Consider the following 18,818-nt stretch of genomic DNA (forward strand, 5'->3'; position numbering starts at 1 on the left):
AAATTCCAGGATTGTAAGTCTTTTTTGCCAGGCTAGAGGATGACTTATAGGAAGTCATGGGCTAAAGGAAAAGCTTTAGATGATCAACAGGAAAGAACACGAAGAACTAGCTTTCTTTTAAATGACTTTTTTTTTAAAGTAATATAAACATTTATATCTATTGCAATCTTTAAAAAGATAACAAAGTTATTTTCTTGCCAGCTACAACATGGAGAACTTGATTAATCTAAAGCAGCAGTCTGTAAATCACAATTCCTAATATACCAATATCATTTCCTTGCACTTACATAAGTGGTTTTACTGTTACAGCTCTAAGCAAGCTCAGTTTCAGATCGTTATTAGATCATTTGGGGCATATTTCCCTGCAATTTTTTAATTGGCCACTTGAAAGAAAACAGCTGCTACGAGAAATAGATTTGCTGAGACTTTTAGATAATTAGTGAAAAAATACTCAGTTATGTTTGAAATGATTAACATTTCAAACTTATGTATATAACTTAACAGTATCTTTAATATCTATTTAAACTTGCAAATTTCTCTATTGGAAACGTCCTAGAAAAAAAAAAAAAAACGTTTATCTGTCAAACTTGAAACACACTAATCAGCCCAAAGAATAATTTTTGTGGGAAGAATTAAAATTAATATGATTCCTATATACTATTGTACACACACACACACACACACACACAAGAATTGTGTGTGGTGTTTTCCCATGATTTAAAAATGGCTTTATGGGCCATGAGTAATTGAAGAGCAGCTGGAAACTTTCACACTAGCAAGAGCTTTTGAAAGAAACAGAATCTGTAAAAATTTGAAGCTAAATGGTTAAGTGTAAAAGTTATAAATTGTCACAGAAAGCTTTGTTTTGTGCACAAAAGTCCATTTCACTGAGCTTTCAAGTATGTAATTCACATTTTCAAAGCATAAAAAAGTATTTGGCTAGGGATAGGGTTTTTTTTTTTTTGTCTTTTGGTGTTTTTTTGCAGGATGATATTCTTCACATCCTATGCAAATTGCTTAGAAGCCAAGTAAGGAGGAAGTTTTTGTATGATGACAGCTTACTTCTTTTGTTAAGCATTTATTTAACATATTAAAATGTCATATTTTGAGTTATACCTGTGAACAGCAAAAAGTTTCATGACTACGGCACTGTATCAGTTTTTCCGAGTGGAGATTTCCAAACTAAAGGGTGATACTGAGAAATATAGAAAATTAATCATTTCTTCTTGGGGTTTTTGAATAAAATTGTGTGCCTGAAATTGTAGACTTATGAAACAATTGCTTTTTTTTTGAGACAGAGTCTCACTCTGTCACCAGGCAGGAGTGCAGTGGCACGATCTCTGCTCACTGCAACCTCCGCTTCCTGGGTTCAAGCAATTCCTCTGCCTCAGCCTCCTGAGTAGCTGGGATTACAGGTGTGTGCCACCATGCCCAGCTAATTTTTGTATTTTTAGTAGAGACAGGGTTTCACCATGTTTACCGGGATGGTCTTGACCTCTTGACCTTGTGAACTACCCTCCTCAGCCTCCCAAAGTGCTGGGATTACAGACATGAGCAACTGCACCCAGCCTGAATTTTTTAATCTTGTTTTTAATTTTATACGTTTATATCTAACCTAAATTAGAAATTCACAAAACTTTCCTTTCACCCGAGAAAAGCAGACTCACTAATCAAGGAAGAAATCTTATGTAACTTAACAATTAGCATCAGAAAGAAAGGCACTGCCAGGTACAGTGGCTCATGCCTATAGTCCCAGCACTTTGGAAAGCCTAGGCAGTAGAATTGCTTGAGCCCAGGAGTTCAAGACCAGCCTAGGCAACGTAATGAGACCTCATCTCTACAAAAAATTTAAAAATTAGCAAGGTACGGCAATAAGCACCTGTAGTCCCAGCTGCTTGGAGGTTAAGGCAGGTGGTTCGCTTGAGCCTGGGAGACTGAGGCTGCGGGGAGCCATGATCTCAAAACTGTACTCCAGCCTGGGCAACAAAGCAAGACCCTGTCTCAAAAAAAGAAAAAAAAAATAGGCACATAATTCATAAATGTGTTTGCCGTGTTTCCTCCCCACTTGGTAAATTCATGTGACGTATCTGTGATACATGCGCAGAATTCAGAATCCCATGCTGGGAAAAACTCCTGGGGCCTCCAGGTGGTTCCCTTTGTCTGCAAACTGTGGCAGGAGAAGTTTCTCAGACAGATAGGGCCCAAACCAATGGTGGACAACCCCTGCAATTCTGCTGGAGCCATCGCTTCATGGAGCCTTTCCTGCACACCTGGGGAAGAAAGCACGTGATGGGGCAGAGATAGGCAGGTGCTCTATTTTCTTTGTTGTAACTCCAACTTCACATTGGTTTACCAACAGGAGGAGGAAGGAAGGAAAGGGAAATGAAAGAAGATTGTTTCCTGCCTGATTTCTTAAAGATCAGCAAAGAATAAAAATCTGTAACTTCCCTCATTCATCTGTCTCGGTTTTCGAGATCCATTGTATGATTGCATAAAGGAATGCAGAGTCACGTATGCATATCTAGAAATTTAGGTTCTCAGTGTTCACGGATTCAGAGCTTGGCAGGTTTTAGGCAGGTAATTCAGGGCTTGCACCACACCCTGGGCAGGGCCTAGGGCAGCACCTGGAATTAAAGACATTTAGCACCCCCCGCATAAAACATGGAGGTGCCCGCCAAGTGGGCGCAGATAGAAAGGTCCATCCTTGCCTTGTGCAGAAAGATTCTGAGCCAAATGGACTCAGAAATGTTTCTTAGAGCTTCTTGAATTTTGGAATTGTGATAATGGCTTAAGGACCTGCAATACTCCACTTATGAAATATCCCACCCTGGAGAACTTGACCTTCATTATCTACTCATAAAATATGGAGGAGTTAGGCCGATGCTAGCATTATATTGCTGTTTCTGAGTGCCGGGCTGTTCCTTTCTGTTATGCTAGTGTAACATGCAGGGTTTTGAGTTCTGCTGTTTTCGTACCAGTGCAGATAGAAACAACTGCTTGGGCCTGGTGGGGTGGCTCACGCCTGTAATCCCAGCACTTTGGGAGGCCGAGGCAGGCAGATCACCTGAGGTCAGGAGTTCGAGACCAGCCTGGCCAATATGGTGAAACCTCATCTCTACTAAACATACAAAAAATTAGCTGGGCCTGGTGGCATGCGCCTGTAGTCCCAGCTATTTGGGAGGATGAGGCAGGGGAATCGCTTGAACCGGGAGGCAGAGGTTGCAGTGAGCCGAAATTGCGCCACTGCATTCCAGCCTGGTGACAGAGCAAGACTCCATCTCAAAAAAGAGAAGAAACGACTGGTTTTAGGAAGAATTCTTTCACACTAAGCATATTCTATTTTCCCCAAGTTTCTCTCACAAATCACATACATCTCATCTGACCCAAGGGGACTTTCTTGAAAAAGTTATTTCCAAGTTTTTTAAAGAAAAGCAAACACATTGTGGATTTCTGCTCATCCTTCTGTCTCAGGTTTAATTTTTGCTTTCTTCACTTTGTGGTGTCTTGCTTCAATGTGTTGCTGTTCACTGTGGCAAATTCTCTATTTGATATATTGCTAGAAATCTTTGTTTTTCCCCAATAGATCATTGTAACTTCCCTTGTTTTATGAGGAGTATAGGCTGTAGAAGACAGGCACATCAGCTCAAAAAAATCCCCACTAAATCAAAGACCAGTACAGCACTGACCTACCATTTTTATGCTGGAAACATGAATAACTGCCTGAGAGTTTTTAATAAAAGCTGCTTAGTATTCAAGATAAGAAGACTTGAATGTTATTCTCAATTTAGCAACTGGCTCTCTGAGATTAGGTTTTTCCATTTTTCTTTTTCTTTTATTTTCTTTTTGTTTTTGAGACAGGGTCTCCCTCTGTTGCCCAGGCTGGAGAACAGCAGCATGATCATAGCAAACTGTGAGGTCAAATTCCTGGGCTCAAGCGATCCTCCCACTTCGGCCTCCCGAATAGCTGGGACTACAACAGCAATTTGTTGTACACCTGGCTAATTTTTTTAATTTTTATTTTTGTAGAGATGGAGTCTCACTATGTTGCCCAGGCTGGTCTCAAACTCCTGGACTCAAGCGATCCTCCCACCCCGGCCTCCCAAAGTACCGGGATTACAAGCATGAGCCAACCACATCCAGCCCTTTTTTTGCCTTTTTCCAAAAATGGAAGGCAGCCATAATGAACTGTTTTAAGGTTTTTTACAAGTTGGCATTTATCACATGCCATGAACTCTAGGGAATACATTGACGTGGAAGACATTGAGGAAGGAAGCTGTGAACTTCTAGAACATTCGTTAGGCCACAGCGTTGCAAGTCTCTGGGGTAGAGTGACCATGTTTCCCATTAGGGCAGCTTTCTGATTTTTAGCCACTGAGTTTGGCTGGATTGACAGGACTGGACACCTCTAAGTTATTGCAGATGTTTATAAACAGCAGAAAAGCAAACAACATTTCTACAGATTTGTCCTTGGGGAAGGATGAAGGGTCATGGATCCCTTCCAGAATATAATGGATCTGGCCGGGCTTCATGCCTTGGTGATTTCTTGTTATATTTTTTTGTGTAACCCTGCCCTGGAGCAGAACTAGAGAACCCACGGCAGGCTTCAGCGAGGAAATCAAACTTGTGGCTGTCACCCGGGAAACTTGTTTGCCAACAAGCAAGGGTTTGGTGGGTAAAACGATCCCTTCCTCCTGGAGTTCCTTCCTTCCCCAAATACACTTTAGATGTGATGGGTGTGAGTAAACCCACACTCAAGTTTCAGCTCCTTCAGGGAGCCACTAATTGCCTTTCTCATGGTTTCATTCAGTAAGTTGATCTGAGAACAGTGCCTTTTACGTGGAAGCCAGCACTCTGCGTGCTGATGAACCAATAAATCAAATCCCTTTTCTCAGGGAACTTACCGTGAGGCAGGGAGAGAAGATCTGGAAATTCATCATAGTGGACCCTCATATGTTCAGTGAATTGAATATTTGCTGAAACTATGCCTTTATAGCATGTGAGTAAAAATTACCAATTATACTTGGGATTGGAATGGAATCTTCCTGAACACTAGGAGTTGACCCGTTTGAAAGCCACCAGGGGCTGTCCTGGCATCTGCCTCCTGGATCCAGCCCAGGAGAGGTTGAACCCTCTGAGCCTGGCATTAAACTTTCACCATTCTGTGCCCGCCCTGCCCTTTCCAGCATATTGCCCCTGACATTCCACTGACTGATGGATTCTGCAGTTCATGTGGCCCCATGTCTGTCTGTGCTCCACTCGGGAGAAAAGTGATGTTCTTATGCTATTCTTCATGCACAGCCTCCCCTAAAGCCGGTCTTACCCCAGAGCCCCAGGGGACCGTTATTTCCTCTGAGCTTTCCTGTTGTTTGGATTGACATGATCACACATCACCCCATTGTCGGTGAGCTTTGTAGGCGCTCCTCTCGCCTTCCCAGCTAAATCGCGGGTACCTGCTGGTTAGACCGTATCTCATCATTTTTTGCATCCCCTACAATTCTTTCCATGTAATAGCAGGGGCTTCACCAACACCTTCAGCTGATTGATTATCAATTGATCTGTCCTTGCCTCGCTTAGAGTCTAACAGTTCAAGTACTTGGATGGATTGCTTCAAGCAGTTACACGCTGAGCTTTTCCCTCTGGTTGGTCATTTAAAGCCAGGATTCGCCGACACCACTAGTCATGACATTTTTTACTTCCTTCCTTCATTTTTTTCCTTTTCTTTCATTTTCTTTTCTTTCTTTCTAGCCTTCCTTCTCTCCCTCTCTTACTCTTTCTCTCCCTTTCTTTTCTTCCTTCCTTCTTTCCTTCCTTTTTCCTTTTCTTTCTCTCTCTTTCCTTCTCTCCTCTCTTCCTTCATTTCCTTTTCTCTTTCTCTCTCTCCCTCCTTCCCTTTCTTGCTCTTTCTTTCCTTCTTTCTTTCTTTTCCTCTTCTTTCCTTTTTCTTTCACTTTCCCTTTTTTTCCTTTCCTTTTCTATTTTCTTTTCTTTCTTGACAGGGTCTCCCTTTGTCACCCAGGCTGGAGTGCAGCGGTGCACTCACAGCTTACTGCAAATTCAGCCTCTCAGACTCAAGCTATCCTCCTGGGTAACTAGGACTGCAGGCATGCATCACTATGCATAGCTAATTTTTATGTTTTTTGTAGAGACAGGGTCCACTATGCTGCCAAAGCTGATCTTGAACGCCTGGACTGAAGTGATCCTCCCACCTTGGCCTCCCAAAATGCTGGGATTAAAGGCATGAGCCACCACGCCTGGCCTCATTCTTTCTTAGAGCACCGGAAAAATGCTTTTTCTGGGAGTGCTCTAATGTCACGTAACCTACATGTTTTCTTTATCAATACACATAGAGAACTAATGTGTTCTTGTATTGGTGTGGTTTTGCCCAGTGGTACCAGGCGTCCAGTGGTGACACTGCTGGTTGCACTGCCCTTGGCCGTGTTTCTTGCCGGGGACACAGGGAACGACACACCCTCCAGTTAGTGGCAGGGGTGTTGGAGTATCCACCGTCCAGCACCTCAGGAATTCCCCTCTGTGGCTGCGGGACTCCTGCCTTCCTTTGGATTTATACCCTGAGTTCCTGTTTCATTGCTTTTTAGATGGCACCGCCCAGGGTCTTGGCCAGTACTTGCCTTCATTAGTATAAGCAACCTTGAAGCTGCTAATGTAGCCCAAGTCAGAACTGCAGATTGAAGGCAGAGCCTTCCTACATGCGCCTTTGCAAACCCGGCTGAGGCTCTTGGGTGGACCAGGATAGGGAAACGCTCTTTCAATATCAGAAGCATCCCAAAGTGGCTGCCGCTGGTCACTCCGGGGATAGTGGGTGGCTGCAGACACCACAGGTGGTCCAGCCCAGAGGGGATGCGGACCTGCTGAGTGTCTAGGGAGGAGTCAGGCACCTGAAGAAGGCTGGCTAAACGAGGCGAGTTTAAAGCATCCTCCAAACCTGAGCATCTGTGAGTCTATGGGAAAAGAATTTCTGGTTTCAGGACCAGATGGATAAAACCACCTAATGGTACAGGTTGAGTCTCCCTCATCCCAAATGCTTGGGAGCAGAAGTGTTTCGGATTTCCTTCGGATTTTGGAATAGTTGCATTATATACCGACTGGTTGAGCATCCCCAAATCTGAAAATCCACCATCCAAAGTGCTCCAGTAAGCGTTGCCTTTGAGTGTCATGTCGGCACTCACAAAATTTCAGATTTTTGAACATTTCTGAGCTGGGATTTTTGGATATGGGATGCTCAGCCTATTCCAGATGATGCAGGTCTCACTTTCTAAGTAGTTTCTGAGCCTTGTCAAAAGCAAAAGTTACAAATTGAGTCTCCCTCATCTGAAAATCTGAAATCCAAAATGCTCCAAACTTTGGAATGTTTGAGTGACGACATGACGCTCAAAGGAAATGCTCATTGGAGCACCTCGGATTTCAGATGTTCAGGTTTTGTGGTGCTCAACCAGTAAGTATATAAATGCAAATATTCAAAAATCTGAAAAAATCTGGAATCTGAAACACTTTTTCTCCCAAGCATTTCAGATAAAGGAAACTCCATCAGTATTTATTTGTCATATTTCAGAAAACAGTTACGAGCACGTGGTCAACATAAGCCATGAAAACCAGCCTTGTATATTAGCAGAGCAAATACTCTTAAGGAGACAGCAGTCCATTTTCCATTCTTGGAGCTCTGTGAGCCTAACAGCAGGGTCCTGGAGAACTTTTCCTAGGATTCTGCCCTGGGGGACCCCGGGGACCCTTCTCCCCGAATTCCTGCTGAGGGATGCTCAGAGGCATTCACTCTGTGCCCCTCTGAGAAAGAAGTGTTTGGGAAGACACCCCTGGCCATCTGGGGGTGCTTTGCCAGCTTTCTGCTCCGTGAAAGGCGGTTACTGGGCTTGGTGTGTTCTGCCTTCATTTACATCTGTATTAAGCAAATAAATAAGAGAGCACTCCCTCTTCCCACTACTTTTTATTAAAAGGGAAGCAGATGTGGGGTCTCAGACAAGGCAGCCGGCCCAAGTGGGATCAGAGAGTGCGATTATTTTCTCAGCGGGTGAGCGCATTTCTGGGCATTCTCTCTTTCAGCAATGAAGTCGTGAGGAGTGACTTGAAGAAGCTGCCAGCCCTGCCCACCCAAGCCCTGAAGGAGCACCCTTCCCTGGCCTACTGGTAAGACCCCTGGAGTCTTCCTCAGGAGCGAGCCCTTCCTGGGGTGTAAGGGGACACAGACTACCCAGACCAGCTCGGCTGTAGAGTCCCCCACCCAGACATCACTGAAGGAATTGGGAAGCAGACACCCAGATAGAACAGCAAAATGGGACTATCCGGGGGGCCAGCAGGCTTCCCAGCCGAGAGCCTCAGGGGGCTGACAGTATTTCAGGCCGAGGGCCTCAAGCAGACTCTGACCCATGTGTTTATTCTCTCAGAACAGGTGATGATTATTAACAAGCAGGGGTTCTGTGTTTTCTCACAGAACCAAGATAAACTAAGCAGGTAGCTGGTGTCTGCTTACCACTGATCAAGGACAAACTAGAAAGTATTCTCCAGGAGGGAGCCACAGGGGCGGGGTCACATATCCCGTGCCTGAAGAATTGTTTTAACCAGTGTATGATATACATATACTGCCTTGCTACTTTAGAGTGCCCCAAGTAGTTTTCCACCTGGCGGGGGTGGCTAGGTTTTCCTTGCCATCATTCTTCTCAGCAAACAATATATTTTATCATACACTCAGCATTTCTCAACACAGGACAACTGAACATACCCTCCCTCCACCAGCTCCCACATGCCAGTCTGGACTCACAGCTGTATTAAGTACCATGTGTCTTCACGAAACCGTTTTCTGCGTTTATTTATTTTTATTTTTTTGAGATGGATCTTGCTCTGTCACCCAGGCTGGAGTGCAGTGGTGTGATCTCGGCTCACTGGAACCTCCACCTCCCAGGTTCAAGCCATTCTCCTGCCTCAGCCTCCTGAGTAGCTGGGACTACAGGTGCACGCCACCACACCCAGCTTATTTTTGTACTTTTAGTAGAGATGGGGTTTCACCATGTTGGTTGGGCTGGTCTTGAACTCCTGACCTCAGGTGATCTGCCCACCTAAGCCTCCCAGAGTGCTGGGATTACAGGCATGAGTCACTGCTCCCAGCCCGTCTTCTGCATTTACTTAAATGAAGTATTGCACATGAGACCTCCCCTTTTCTGTTTTTTTTTTTTTTTTTTTTATTTTCAAAAAGAATACCTTCTAAATTTTCACTTTGGAAGTTTCGCTGCCTTTGAGAGGCTTTCATCATGAAACTGCTGCTAGAGTTTCATTTTGGAACACCTGTCATTTGTTGACAGGATGTGTGAGGTTCTGAGACGTGGGAGAACCAGGGTATTTTTCTTTGCAGAAGAGAGAGATTGATTTTTTTTATTTTCCCTCAATGTTTCATGTCTTCTGACTTAGACACAATGTAACATTATGCCAAAACTCATCTGTCAGCCCCTAAATGACTGATTCTGAATGATGCAGGCATTTGAAAGTTTCCCAGATTGTGGTTTGGGCCACAGTTGGGCAGGGCTTGCATTCCTTGATAAAGTTTTGCAATCTCACTGGCCTCGTAAGCCCTGACCACTGCCCTTCGATAACTCTGAAACTGCTTCTCTGACGTTCCTTTCCTGATTCCCTAACAGAAATCATTGCAACTGCTTTTTTGTTTTGTTTTGTTTTGAGACAGAGTCTCACTCTGTCACCCAGACTGGAGTGTGGTAGTTCAATCTCGGCTGACTGCAACCTCTGCCTCCATGGTTAAAATGATTCTCCCGCCTCAGCCTACCGAGCAGCTGGGACTACAGGTGCACACCACCATATCCAGCTAATTTTTTGCACTTTTTTTTAGTAGAGATGGGGTTTCACCATGTTGGCCAGGATGGTCTTGATCTCTTGACCTCATGATCTGCCTACCTCAGCCTCCCAGAGTGCTGGGATTACAGGCATGAGCCTATAATGCTTTTATTTAAAAGCATGGCCACAACTGTTTTTATTTAAAAGCAAAACAAAAAGCACAGACCAGGTTGATCCTAATAAACTACAACATGTGACTTGTGTAAGTGCTTTTGATGACAGTTTCTGAAATATAAGTATTATGAGCATTTCATCTTGTCTGGACACTTTCCAGACAGCAAACTGGTTGTTCATTGATTCGGGTGGCTTTCAGAGATTCCTTTGGCTGGGGTGGGGCATGCTTGGTGCAGGGTTCATTAGCAGGATTCAACTCTGGCTCATAAATCACATCTCTCTGAGAGACCACATCACCGGGAGCTGGGCCCTAGGCTGCGAGCTCCCTTCTGTGTCTGGCATCCTCATTTCATCTCTTTGATCTGTTTTATTGCCACTCCTCTTTTGGAAACATAGATATAGATAGATAATGGCTTTCTCTAATTATAATCTGCCCCCAAAGAGCAAAATCTGTTTAACCTGCAGGGATTTTGTACACATCACCTTCCAAATGTTGAGACTTGCAGTCCAAACACCAAAAAATGATGGTCCCGTTTCCTCGTTCATGGACCCTATTCCCCGCCTCTCTAATTCCCTATGCTGCTGGGCCTTATCCATCTGTAGCCTCCTGGCTGTTCACTTCCAAAAATCCGGTGGTCAAGGCCACGGGGATGTGAGAGGTAACTAGAGAGGACCAGGGAGGAATGTACCCACCTTTGAGAGTTATCCTGTTGTGGGTCCCTCCGTCATCTCTTCATTCATTCCTTTCCATACCTTAGAACAACGCTACTTACATTACAAGAGTTTTGAATTTCTTCTCTTCTCCCCATGTCTCTGGTCATCTCCATTGTCTGTTCTGTGTTCACACGATTACGAACCCAGAAGCACCTCCCTTCACCTACACTCCCTCTGTCTCTCCTCAGTATGAACATCTTCACCTATAGCTGGCTTGCCAGCTCGTCTGGTACCATCGTGACCAGGCCAGCACTTTCCCTGAGCCCCCTTCAGACCCATAAGTGCCCAAGCCAGTGTTAAATGCCCTGAGAGGGTGGCAAGACGGGGGACTTTCAGCCCGCATCACAGCCCAGCAGATGCATAAACGTCAATGACAGGGACCCCTCCTGATGACACCCTGCTGAAAACAACAACCACAACCAGAACATTTCATCACAGTTGGCTAGCTGGTATTGGCTCTAATAGTTCAACCTTATTTATATGGATTTTTGATTCTTATTGATGCATAATAGTTGTACATGTTTTTGGTGTATACATGATACGCTGATATCTGTAGATAATGCGTGGTGTTCAAATCAGGATAACTGGGATGTCTGTCACCACAAGCATTTATTTCCCTGTATTGGAAACATTACAGATCTTCTTTGACATATGCAACCAATGATCATTAACTATAATTTCCCTACTGTACTATCAAATACTAGAATGTATTCCTTCTACATACATAACTATTTTCATACCCCTTATATATAGATTTTTAAAAATCAAAGCCACAAGGTGAGGGCTAAGTGCTGTCCATGCTTCATACAGATATAGAATGAAGAGTGAGCAGGTGCACAGAGCTTGTTCACTGTCTTTCTCTCTGGGCCCTAGAATCAGCACTCAGCAAGGTTAACCAGGACCCCTCACTGGTGGGGGAGACCTTTCTCCCCCTCCCACCACAGTTGCCCAGAGTCTCAAAGTCCCCTGATAATTCCTGAACTAAGGAGGCATCCTCACCATTCTTTGGGGACCCTTCTGCCCCTGCTGGAGTTCACACATTCGATGGGCAACCTGCAGGCTGCTGCCTAGTGAGCAAGGCAGTGGGTCTTAGCATCCCCCCCAAGCCCCTGCAGTGACCATCCAGGTGGCTTTTGCCAATTTCTCCTCTGCAAAATGGGATGACACACACCAACCTACTTCAGACAGTAATTAAGAGAGGAAATATACCGTCACATCATGGTATTGGAAAGCAGTGAAAGTAGCATACTAATGCTGAGTCATGGTGCAAGAAACCTTTCTGCTCATTTTCCCACACATTTAACAAGCATGGACTTTTCACACCATGCGATTTTCCTGTTGAGGAGGCAACTGAGGCAGAAAGTTAGAATGATGGGCCCAGGGGAACAGAACGAGGCGGGATCAGGACCCTGAGCTGGATTTCCCCCAGCAGGCCTTGTTTGTAAATGCTGGGCCACCTGACCACCCCTTATCGCCTCAGTAAGCTATGCAGGGACATCTTTTTATATTGCGAAACCACCGAGCACAACGGGCTAGCAGCTGATCCAAGAGAGGGAACCATGTCACTGTCCCCCTATTTCTCCTTCCATCACCCATGCATTTTACCAAGCAGTACCCACTTCTCTTCAGAGAGGTCATTTGACTTAGCAACACAACCCAGCCAGTGACCCGGGAATAGGCAGCTTTGCTCATTTGCCTTTTTCATCCACGTAATGCTGCGTCCTCCAGACAGTGCTGGATTTCTGCTAGTTATCCCCTTGAGTCTCTGCTCCAAATCTAGGGTATGGGGAAATTGTCTGCAAAGCTCAGAGCACATCAGCCCTCTGTGAAGTTCCAGAGCAGAGGTGGGGACAAGCTGGGAGCAGAATAGGTTCTCGGTCAGGTTGCTATCCCAGGATGAGCCCACCATGTGGCAAAGCGAGCAGGAAAAGCTGAGGATGGAGAAGCTCCCTGTTGTGGTCTCAGAGAGCAGGCGTTCCAGGGTGAACTGGGGGTGGCAAAGATTTCCGCAGCTGTCAGCCACCCGGAATCCTGTGATCAGAACATGTCCTTGTTAAACAGCGGCACAGCCTTCTGACAGTGATTTTGACTTTCTTTCACGGGTGTTTCTCCTGAGCTTTCTGTGTGTTTGTGGCTACAATGCTATGATGACTTGTACCTCCTCACCTCACCCCAGGGACCCTCTCTCCCTAGAGCTGCAAAGGAAAAAGGCCCCTATCTACACTGAGTTGCTTGACCCTAGACCTGGGAGGCAACCTCACAAAACCCCAGATCACGTGGTAGGAAACACTCCGAGGCAGCGGTGGATTGAGGGAGTGGGATGGAAGGGACTGGAACCACCGAACCTCCTGTCGCAGTGCTGCAGATTTAGTGAGGCTGGCTCTGCACTTGGGGGACACGCTCTTTAGGAATCATCTATCAGGAGACGACTTTGTCACACTTAACATAGAACTTCCTCGGCACGTGCGAGCCCAGGAGAGAGATGGCTGGGTCTTCCCCTTTCTGAATAGAGGATGTCCAGACCCCATAGAAGTGACTCCAACTGAAGCAAGGCCCCCTGTAGCCCACTGGCCCCCATTCTGGGTATTTATAAAGACACTTCTTTATCAAGACCTGTGACTGTCCTCTGCACATCAAGTTCCAGAATATGAAAATTAAAAGATACTAATCGGAGGTTAAGGTAGTTATTGAAAGAGAAATAAATTACCCCCAAGGGCTAGGTGGTGAACATGTAGAACCTGTTACCCCAAAGCTGGCCTTACTAAGAATGAAAATAGAAAAATGTGGGTAAATGAAGGCTTTAGGCAGATCCTGTAGTGACGAATAATAGATAATAGGGCCGGTGTGGTGGCTTACACCTGTCATCCCAGCACTTCAGAAGGTTGGGGCAGGCAGATCATTTGAGATCAGGAGTTTAAGACCAGCCTGGCCAATGTAGTGAAACCCCATCTCTACTAAACATACAAAAATTAGCCAGGCCTGGCGGTGCACATCTGTAATCCCAGCTACTAGGGAGGCTGAGTCAGGAGAATTGCTTGAACCCGGGAGATGGAGGTCGCAGTGAGTCAAGGTCATGCCACTGCACTCCAGCCTGGGTGATAGAGCAAGCCCCTGTCTCAAAAATAATAATAATCGATAATAAAGATCCTCTAACAAGAACCTGAGGGTATACAGAGCTTTGATGGAGGACAGGGAAGGTGACAAGGAGTGAGACAGAAGAGTGAGAACTGAGGTTCCAAGGCTCTGGGGCCTGACCAGGGAGGCTGAGGTGTCTGGACTCCATACCTCAGCAGGTGGGGTGAGGCTTTCTGCCTGCACCTGCTTCCCTGGGATTCCCAAGGTTGGCTCTGCCCACCGGAAGGCAGGAGTGGGTGCAACGGTATCTCCTACCCCATGGACACCAAAGTCATGTCTCAGGGGGTAGGCTTGACACTGCCGCCAAGGAGCCAGCTAACCTCTTCCATAGCAGAAACAGGATTTCAACTGGGTGCGGTGGCTCATGCCTGTAATCCCAGCACTTTGGGAGGCAGAGGTGGGCAGATCACCTGAGGTCCAGAGTTTGAAACCAGCCTGGTCAACATGCGAAACCCCATCTCTACTAAAAATACAAAAATTAACTGGGTGTGTTGATGCACACCTGTAATCCTAACTACTCAGGAGGCTGAGGCACAAGAATTGCTTGAACCTGTGAGGCGGACGTTGCAGTGAGCCGAGATCGTGTTACTGCACTCCAGCCCAGGTGACAAGCAAGATTGCTTCTCAAAAAAAAAAAACAAAAACAAAAACAAAAAAAAACACCTTAGCTTCCAGAAGGGGAGGAAGTTCGTGTCTACGTCTGGTAGCTGGTTTGCTGTTGTTCCCCAAAGTGTTCCTGTGTGGCTCTCATTGCCCCATGGTTCATATTAACCAGGCCCAAGTTCCAGAACATTCCATCCTCCTGGAAAGCCTTCCATCCCTGACTTCTCATTCAGAGCAGGTAGGCTGTGGGTTAAGGTCATGCCTGCCATCTCCCCATAAGGCCCTGTGTGGACAGGACTCGGGAGATGAGGATAAGAAGGATCCCAGGGAGTTCAGTCTGGGCATCAATGTATGCTCAACGCTGTCTGCTTCCTCTTCTTAGGGTACCATTGCTTCCAAGGAGCTGATCCCAAAACCGGGGTGCCAGTCTTTTTGTTCTTTTGTTTTTTATTTTGAGCCAGGGTCTCTCACTCTGTCGCCCAGGCTGGAGTGCAGTGGAACTATCCTAGCTCTCTGCAGCCTCGACCGCCTAGGCTCAAGCGATCATCCCACCTCAGCCTCCCAAGTGGCTGGGACTACAGGCACACCCCACCATGCCTGGCTAATTTTTGTATTTTTAGATAGAGACAAGGTCTCACTGTGTTGCCCAGGCTGGTCTCAAACTCCTGGGCTCAAGCGATCCACCCACCTCAGCCTCCCTAGTCACTGGAATTACAGTCATGAGCCACTGCACCCAGCCTGGGCTCCAGTCTTATATTTCTTGATTAGAAATTCAAGATAAGCCAGCCACGGTGGCTCACACCTGTAATCCCAGCACTTTGGGAGGCCAAAGTGGGCAGATCGCTTGAGGTCAGGAGTTTGAGACCAGCCTAGCCAACATGATGAAACCCTGTCTCTACTGCAAATACAAAAATTAGCCAGGTGTGGTGGCATGCACCTGTAGTCTCAGCTACTTGGGAGGCTGAGGCACAAGAATCACTTGAACCCAGGAGGTGGAGGTTGCAGTCAACCAAGATCGCACCATTGATGGCACTCCAGCCTGGGTGACAGAGTGAGACTCCGTCTCAAAAAAAAAAAAAAAAAAAAAAAAAGAAATCAAAGATAAAGAGAATGTAAGTCCTTTGAAAAAAAAAAACGGACCATTTTTTAAGTCAATCTACATCCAAATAGGCCGCACTCAGCCTGAGCTTGGAAATGCCATTCCAGGACAAATAATTTTTCCAGGAGCTGTTGGTGCCTTGGAGCTTCTTATGAGATGGGGCTGAGAAATACCTGGCCAGCAGGAGGCTTGGCTGTTGACCTAGGGACTCTGCTAACAGCATTCTTTTCTTCTAATTGCAGTGAAGACAGAGTCATTGAGCACTACAAGAAACTGAATGGTCAGACACGAGGTCAAGCGATCGTGAAGTAAGTGACCCTTCCGGCTCGCATGGGGATAGCGTTTGTATGTGTTAATATATCATATGTCAGGATTGTTCAGTTCCTCTCCAAAGACATATCTGGGAGTGGTGGGGGTGGGGGGGGACAGTGTTTCAATTTAGTTTTCAAGTAAATAATGACTCCGAGAACTTGATCACACACACATACACAAATACGTATATGATACCAGATCTGCTGAGTAACTAGCCTTGTGTGCATTCTGTGTGTGTTTCTTCGTGTTGTCTTTCCAGCTACATGAGCATTGTGGAATCTCTCCCAACCTACGGGGTTCACTATTATGCAGTGAAGGTGAGTGAACTCATTTGGTAAACGTTGCCAAACCTCCCCTAAACAAACAAATCAAAACTGCTTTTTTTTTTGAGATAGAGTCTCACTCTGTCTCTCAGGTTGGAGTTCAGTTGCACAATCTTGGCACACTGCAACCTCTGCTTCCCAGGTTCAAGTAATTCTCCTACCTCAGCCTCCTGAGTAGCTGGGATTGCAGGCTCCTGCCACTACACCCAGCTAATTTTTGTATTTTGTCAAGATGAGGTTTCGCTGTGTTGGCCAGGCTGATCTCAAACTCCTGACCTCAGGTGATTCTCCTGCCTCAGCCTCCCAAAATGCTGGGATTATAGGTATGAGGCACCATGCCCAGCCCTCATTTTTTTTTTCTTTATAACTCCTGGTGGAAATACAGGTCAGGGGGACCTTGGTCAGGAAGATTGCATGCTGTCGGGGAGACAATTTGAAATACAGGAAACTTCATCCTGTCTTTCAACTTGCTTCAACCTGTGGTCCATTTCTTTGTCAGCCCTGGAACTTAACAGAAAGGCTACCTCTGATATATATGCTTTCTGTCTTCCAAGGAAACTTCAAAACTGTGCTCTTTATTTCAGTTTGGTAAAGATCAGAGCAGGGCTTGTGATTTTCAAAGTACCAAGTGTGGGTGTTTGGTGATTAGAATCTCAAAGCATAAGCAAATGGTTCTGCTACTTACTTGGAAAAGAACACGAATCCAGGAAGCCTGGCCCAGCTGCATCAAGCTCCCTGTCTGGTGGCCTTGTGATCTCATGGATGCCCTGTTTTACGCTGTAAAACAGCACTTACCTGGCCAATCCGCTGTTGCAGTGGCATTGGGTTTCCTCTTGTTCCATGATCTGAAACGCTTGCAGTGCACACAACTACTTCCCAGAGGCAGGGGGTTAAGATGAGGATTTTATAGTACCTTTAAAGTTTTGTGGGTTTTTTTAAACAAATCATACACCATGAAGCTTTAAAAGAATTTCAAAATGTATCTCTTTTGCCTTTTATCTTTTTGCTCATCTTGAAATAACTCACACCCCACAAATATTCCGAAAATATTACGCCTGTTTCAAGTTTTCCAGATACCCACAATAGGGGTGTATTAAGTTATTTAGAAACTTGGCAATTAGGGCATATCTAGGGAAAAGCTGCCTGATGTTCTCACTATAAAATCCTAGCTTCTGGGAGCTCCAATTAACTCAGAATCATCCTATTTGCATATAGAATTGCAACTTACACTCAGGTGATAAGAGTTCTCTGTTAAAAGAATAAACGAGGGGGCCAGGCACAGTGGCTCACGCCTGTAATCCCAGCATTTTGGGAGGCCAACGTAGGCGAACCAGTTGAGGTCAGGAGTTTGAGACCAGCCTGGACAACATGGTGAAAACCCTATCTCTACTAAAAATACAAAAATTAGCCAGACGTGGTGGCACATGCCGTAGTCTCAGCTACTCGGGAGGCTTGAGGTGGGTGAGTTGCTTGAACCTGGGAGGCGGAGGTTGCAGTGAGCCAAGACCATGCCACTGCACTCCAGCCTGGGTGACAGAGCAAGACTATCTCAAAAAAAAAAAAAAAAGGAATAAACAAGGACTCGGTGTTTCTAATTCAGTCCTGAGACTGTTTTGGCTTGCATTTTGCTACCTGTCCAACAGCATGCGTCCTAACACCCTGCCTGGACACAGCTGTCATCTTGGGTGAGCAGGACCTCGGGGTGACACCTTCTGGCCCGTGCTCCCCGGGGCTGGGGAAGGTCCTGGGTAAAGCTGGGCAAACTCTGCTGTGATTTGTCATTAAAATGAGAGGAGTCACTTTCCATAGTCTCCGTGGCTCCTCTGGCTCTGACCTTCGATGACAGTTTCTCTGCCCAGAGGGTCCTTTTATTAGGTGTGACATCTCACATCTCACAGATTTTCCTTCGTGGTGAGTGGGCGTTGCACCATGGAATGCCTAAAGTCTTAGAAGGAAAAAAAAGGGAGAGGGAGAGAGAGAAAGCAGGGCATTCACTCGTTGTTTCTAAAGGGAAAGGACCTCTACCGTGTGGCTGATTAGGAGCAGAGCCAAGCCCCAGCCCCCGGCACTCCCCATGTCTCCTCTTTACATAACAGAGCATCTTTCAATGAGGGGTGCAGATGTTAAGGAATAAAGTGGGCAGGTGAGCTCCATCCATTCCAAAGAAATGACACTTTCCCTCCTCTGCACCCGAGCCAGGAAATCTCCACTTGGCGCGTGTTTGCTTCCTCCAGCCCTAGAATTACATGAACCTTTTTTTGATGTCCTAGGACAAGCAGGGCATACCATGGTGGCTGGGCCTGAGCTACAAAGGGATCTTCCAGTATGACTACCATGATAAAGTGAAGCCAAGGAAGGTAAGGGTGGTCTCCTGCGTGGGTGTAACGCCTCTCAGATCCAGAGAGGAACAGGTGTAGAAGTGACTTAAAAAATCCTCACGCCAGGCAGCCTAAAGGCTCCCAATCCCCTGCTAATTTAAGTGTATACAAATTACTCCACAGTAATCCCTTCTGAGTTCCCTGGGTAAATATTTTTTCATTTTCTTCTCCCTGTCTCTAAGGAAGCCTAAGCTGTTATAATTACTTAAGGTGAGGTGGCCGGCTCGGTTCTCTCCAGAGCAGATGGGAAAAGAGACTTTTGAGAGA

At 45.8% G+C, this 18,818-nt stretch overlaps 1 protein-coding gene across 10 annotated transcripts in view; it reads left to right on the forward strand.

Annotated features, from left to right (window-relative positions):
- FRMD4A (FERM domain containing 4A) overlaps window positions 1-18,818 on the forward strand; it is a 679,547-nt gene that overhangs the window by 565,339 nt on the left and 95,390 nt on the right. For all 10 annotated transcript variants that reach the window (XM_017529828.2, XM_017529827.2, XM_037739021.1 and 7 more), the window contains 4 exons: window positions 8,077-8,160; window positions 15,781-15,846; window positions 16,110-16,167; window positions 18,444-18,530. In XM_017529828.2, the coding sequence (XP_017385317.1) occupies window positions 8,077-8,160; window positions 15,781-15,846; window positions 16,110-16,167; window positions 18,444-18,530 (295 nt within the window). The remainder of the gene's footprint in view (window positions 1-8,076; window positions 8,161-15,780; window positions 15,847-16,109; window positions 16,168-18,443; window positions 18,531-18,818) is intronic.

Source organism: Cebus imitator, unplaced genomic scaffold (genome assembly GCF_001604975.1).
Source record: "Cebus imitator isolate Cc_AM_T3 unplaced genomic scaffold, Cebus_imitator-1.0 Scaffold61, whole genome shotgun sequence".
NCBI lineage: Eukaryota > Metazoa > Chordata > Mammalia > Primates > Cebidae > Cebus > Cebus imitator.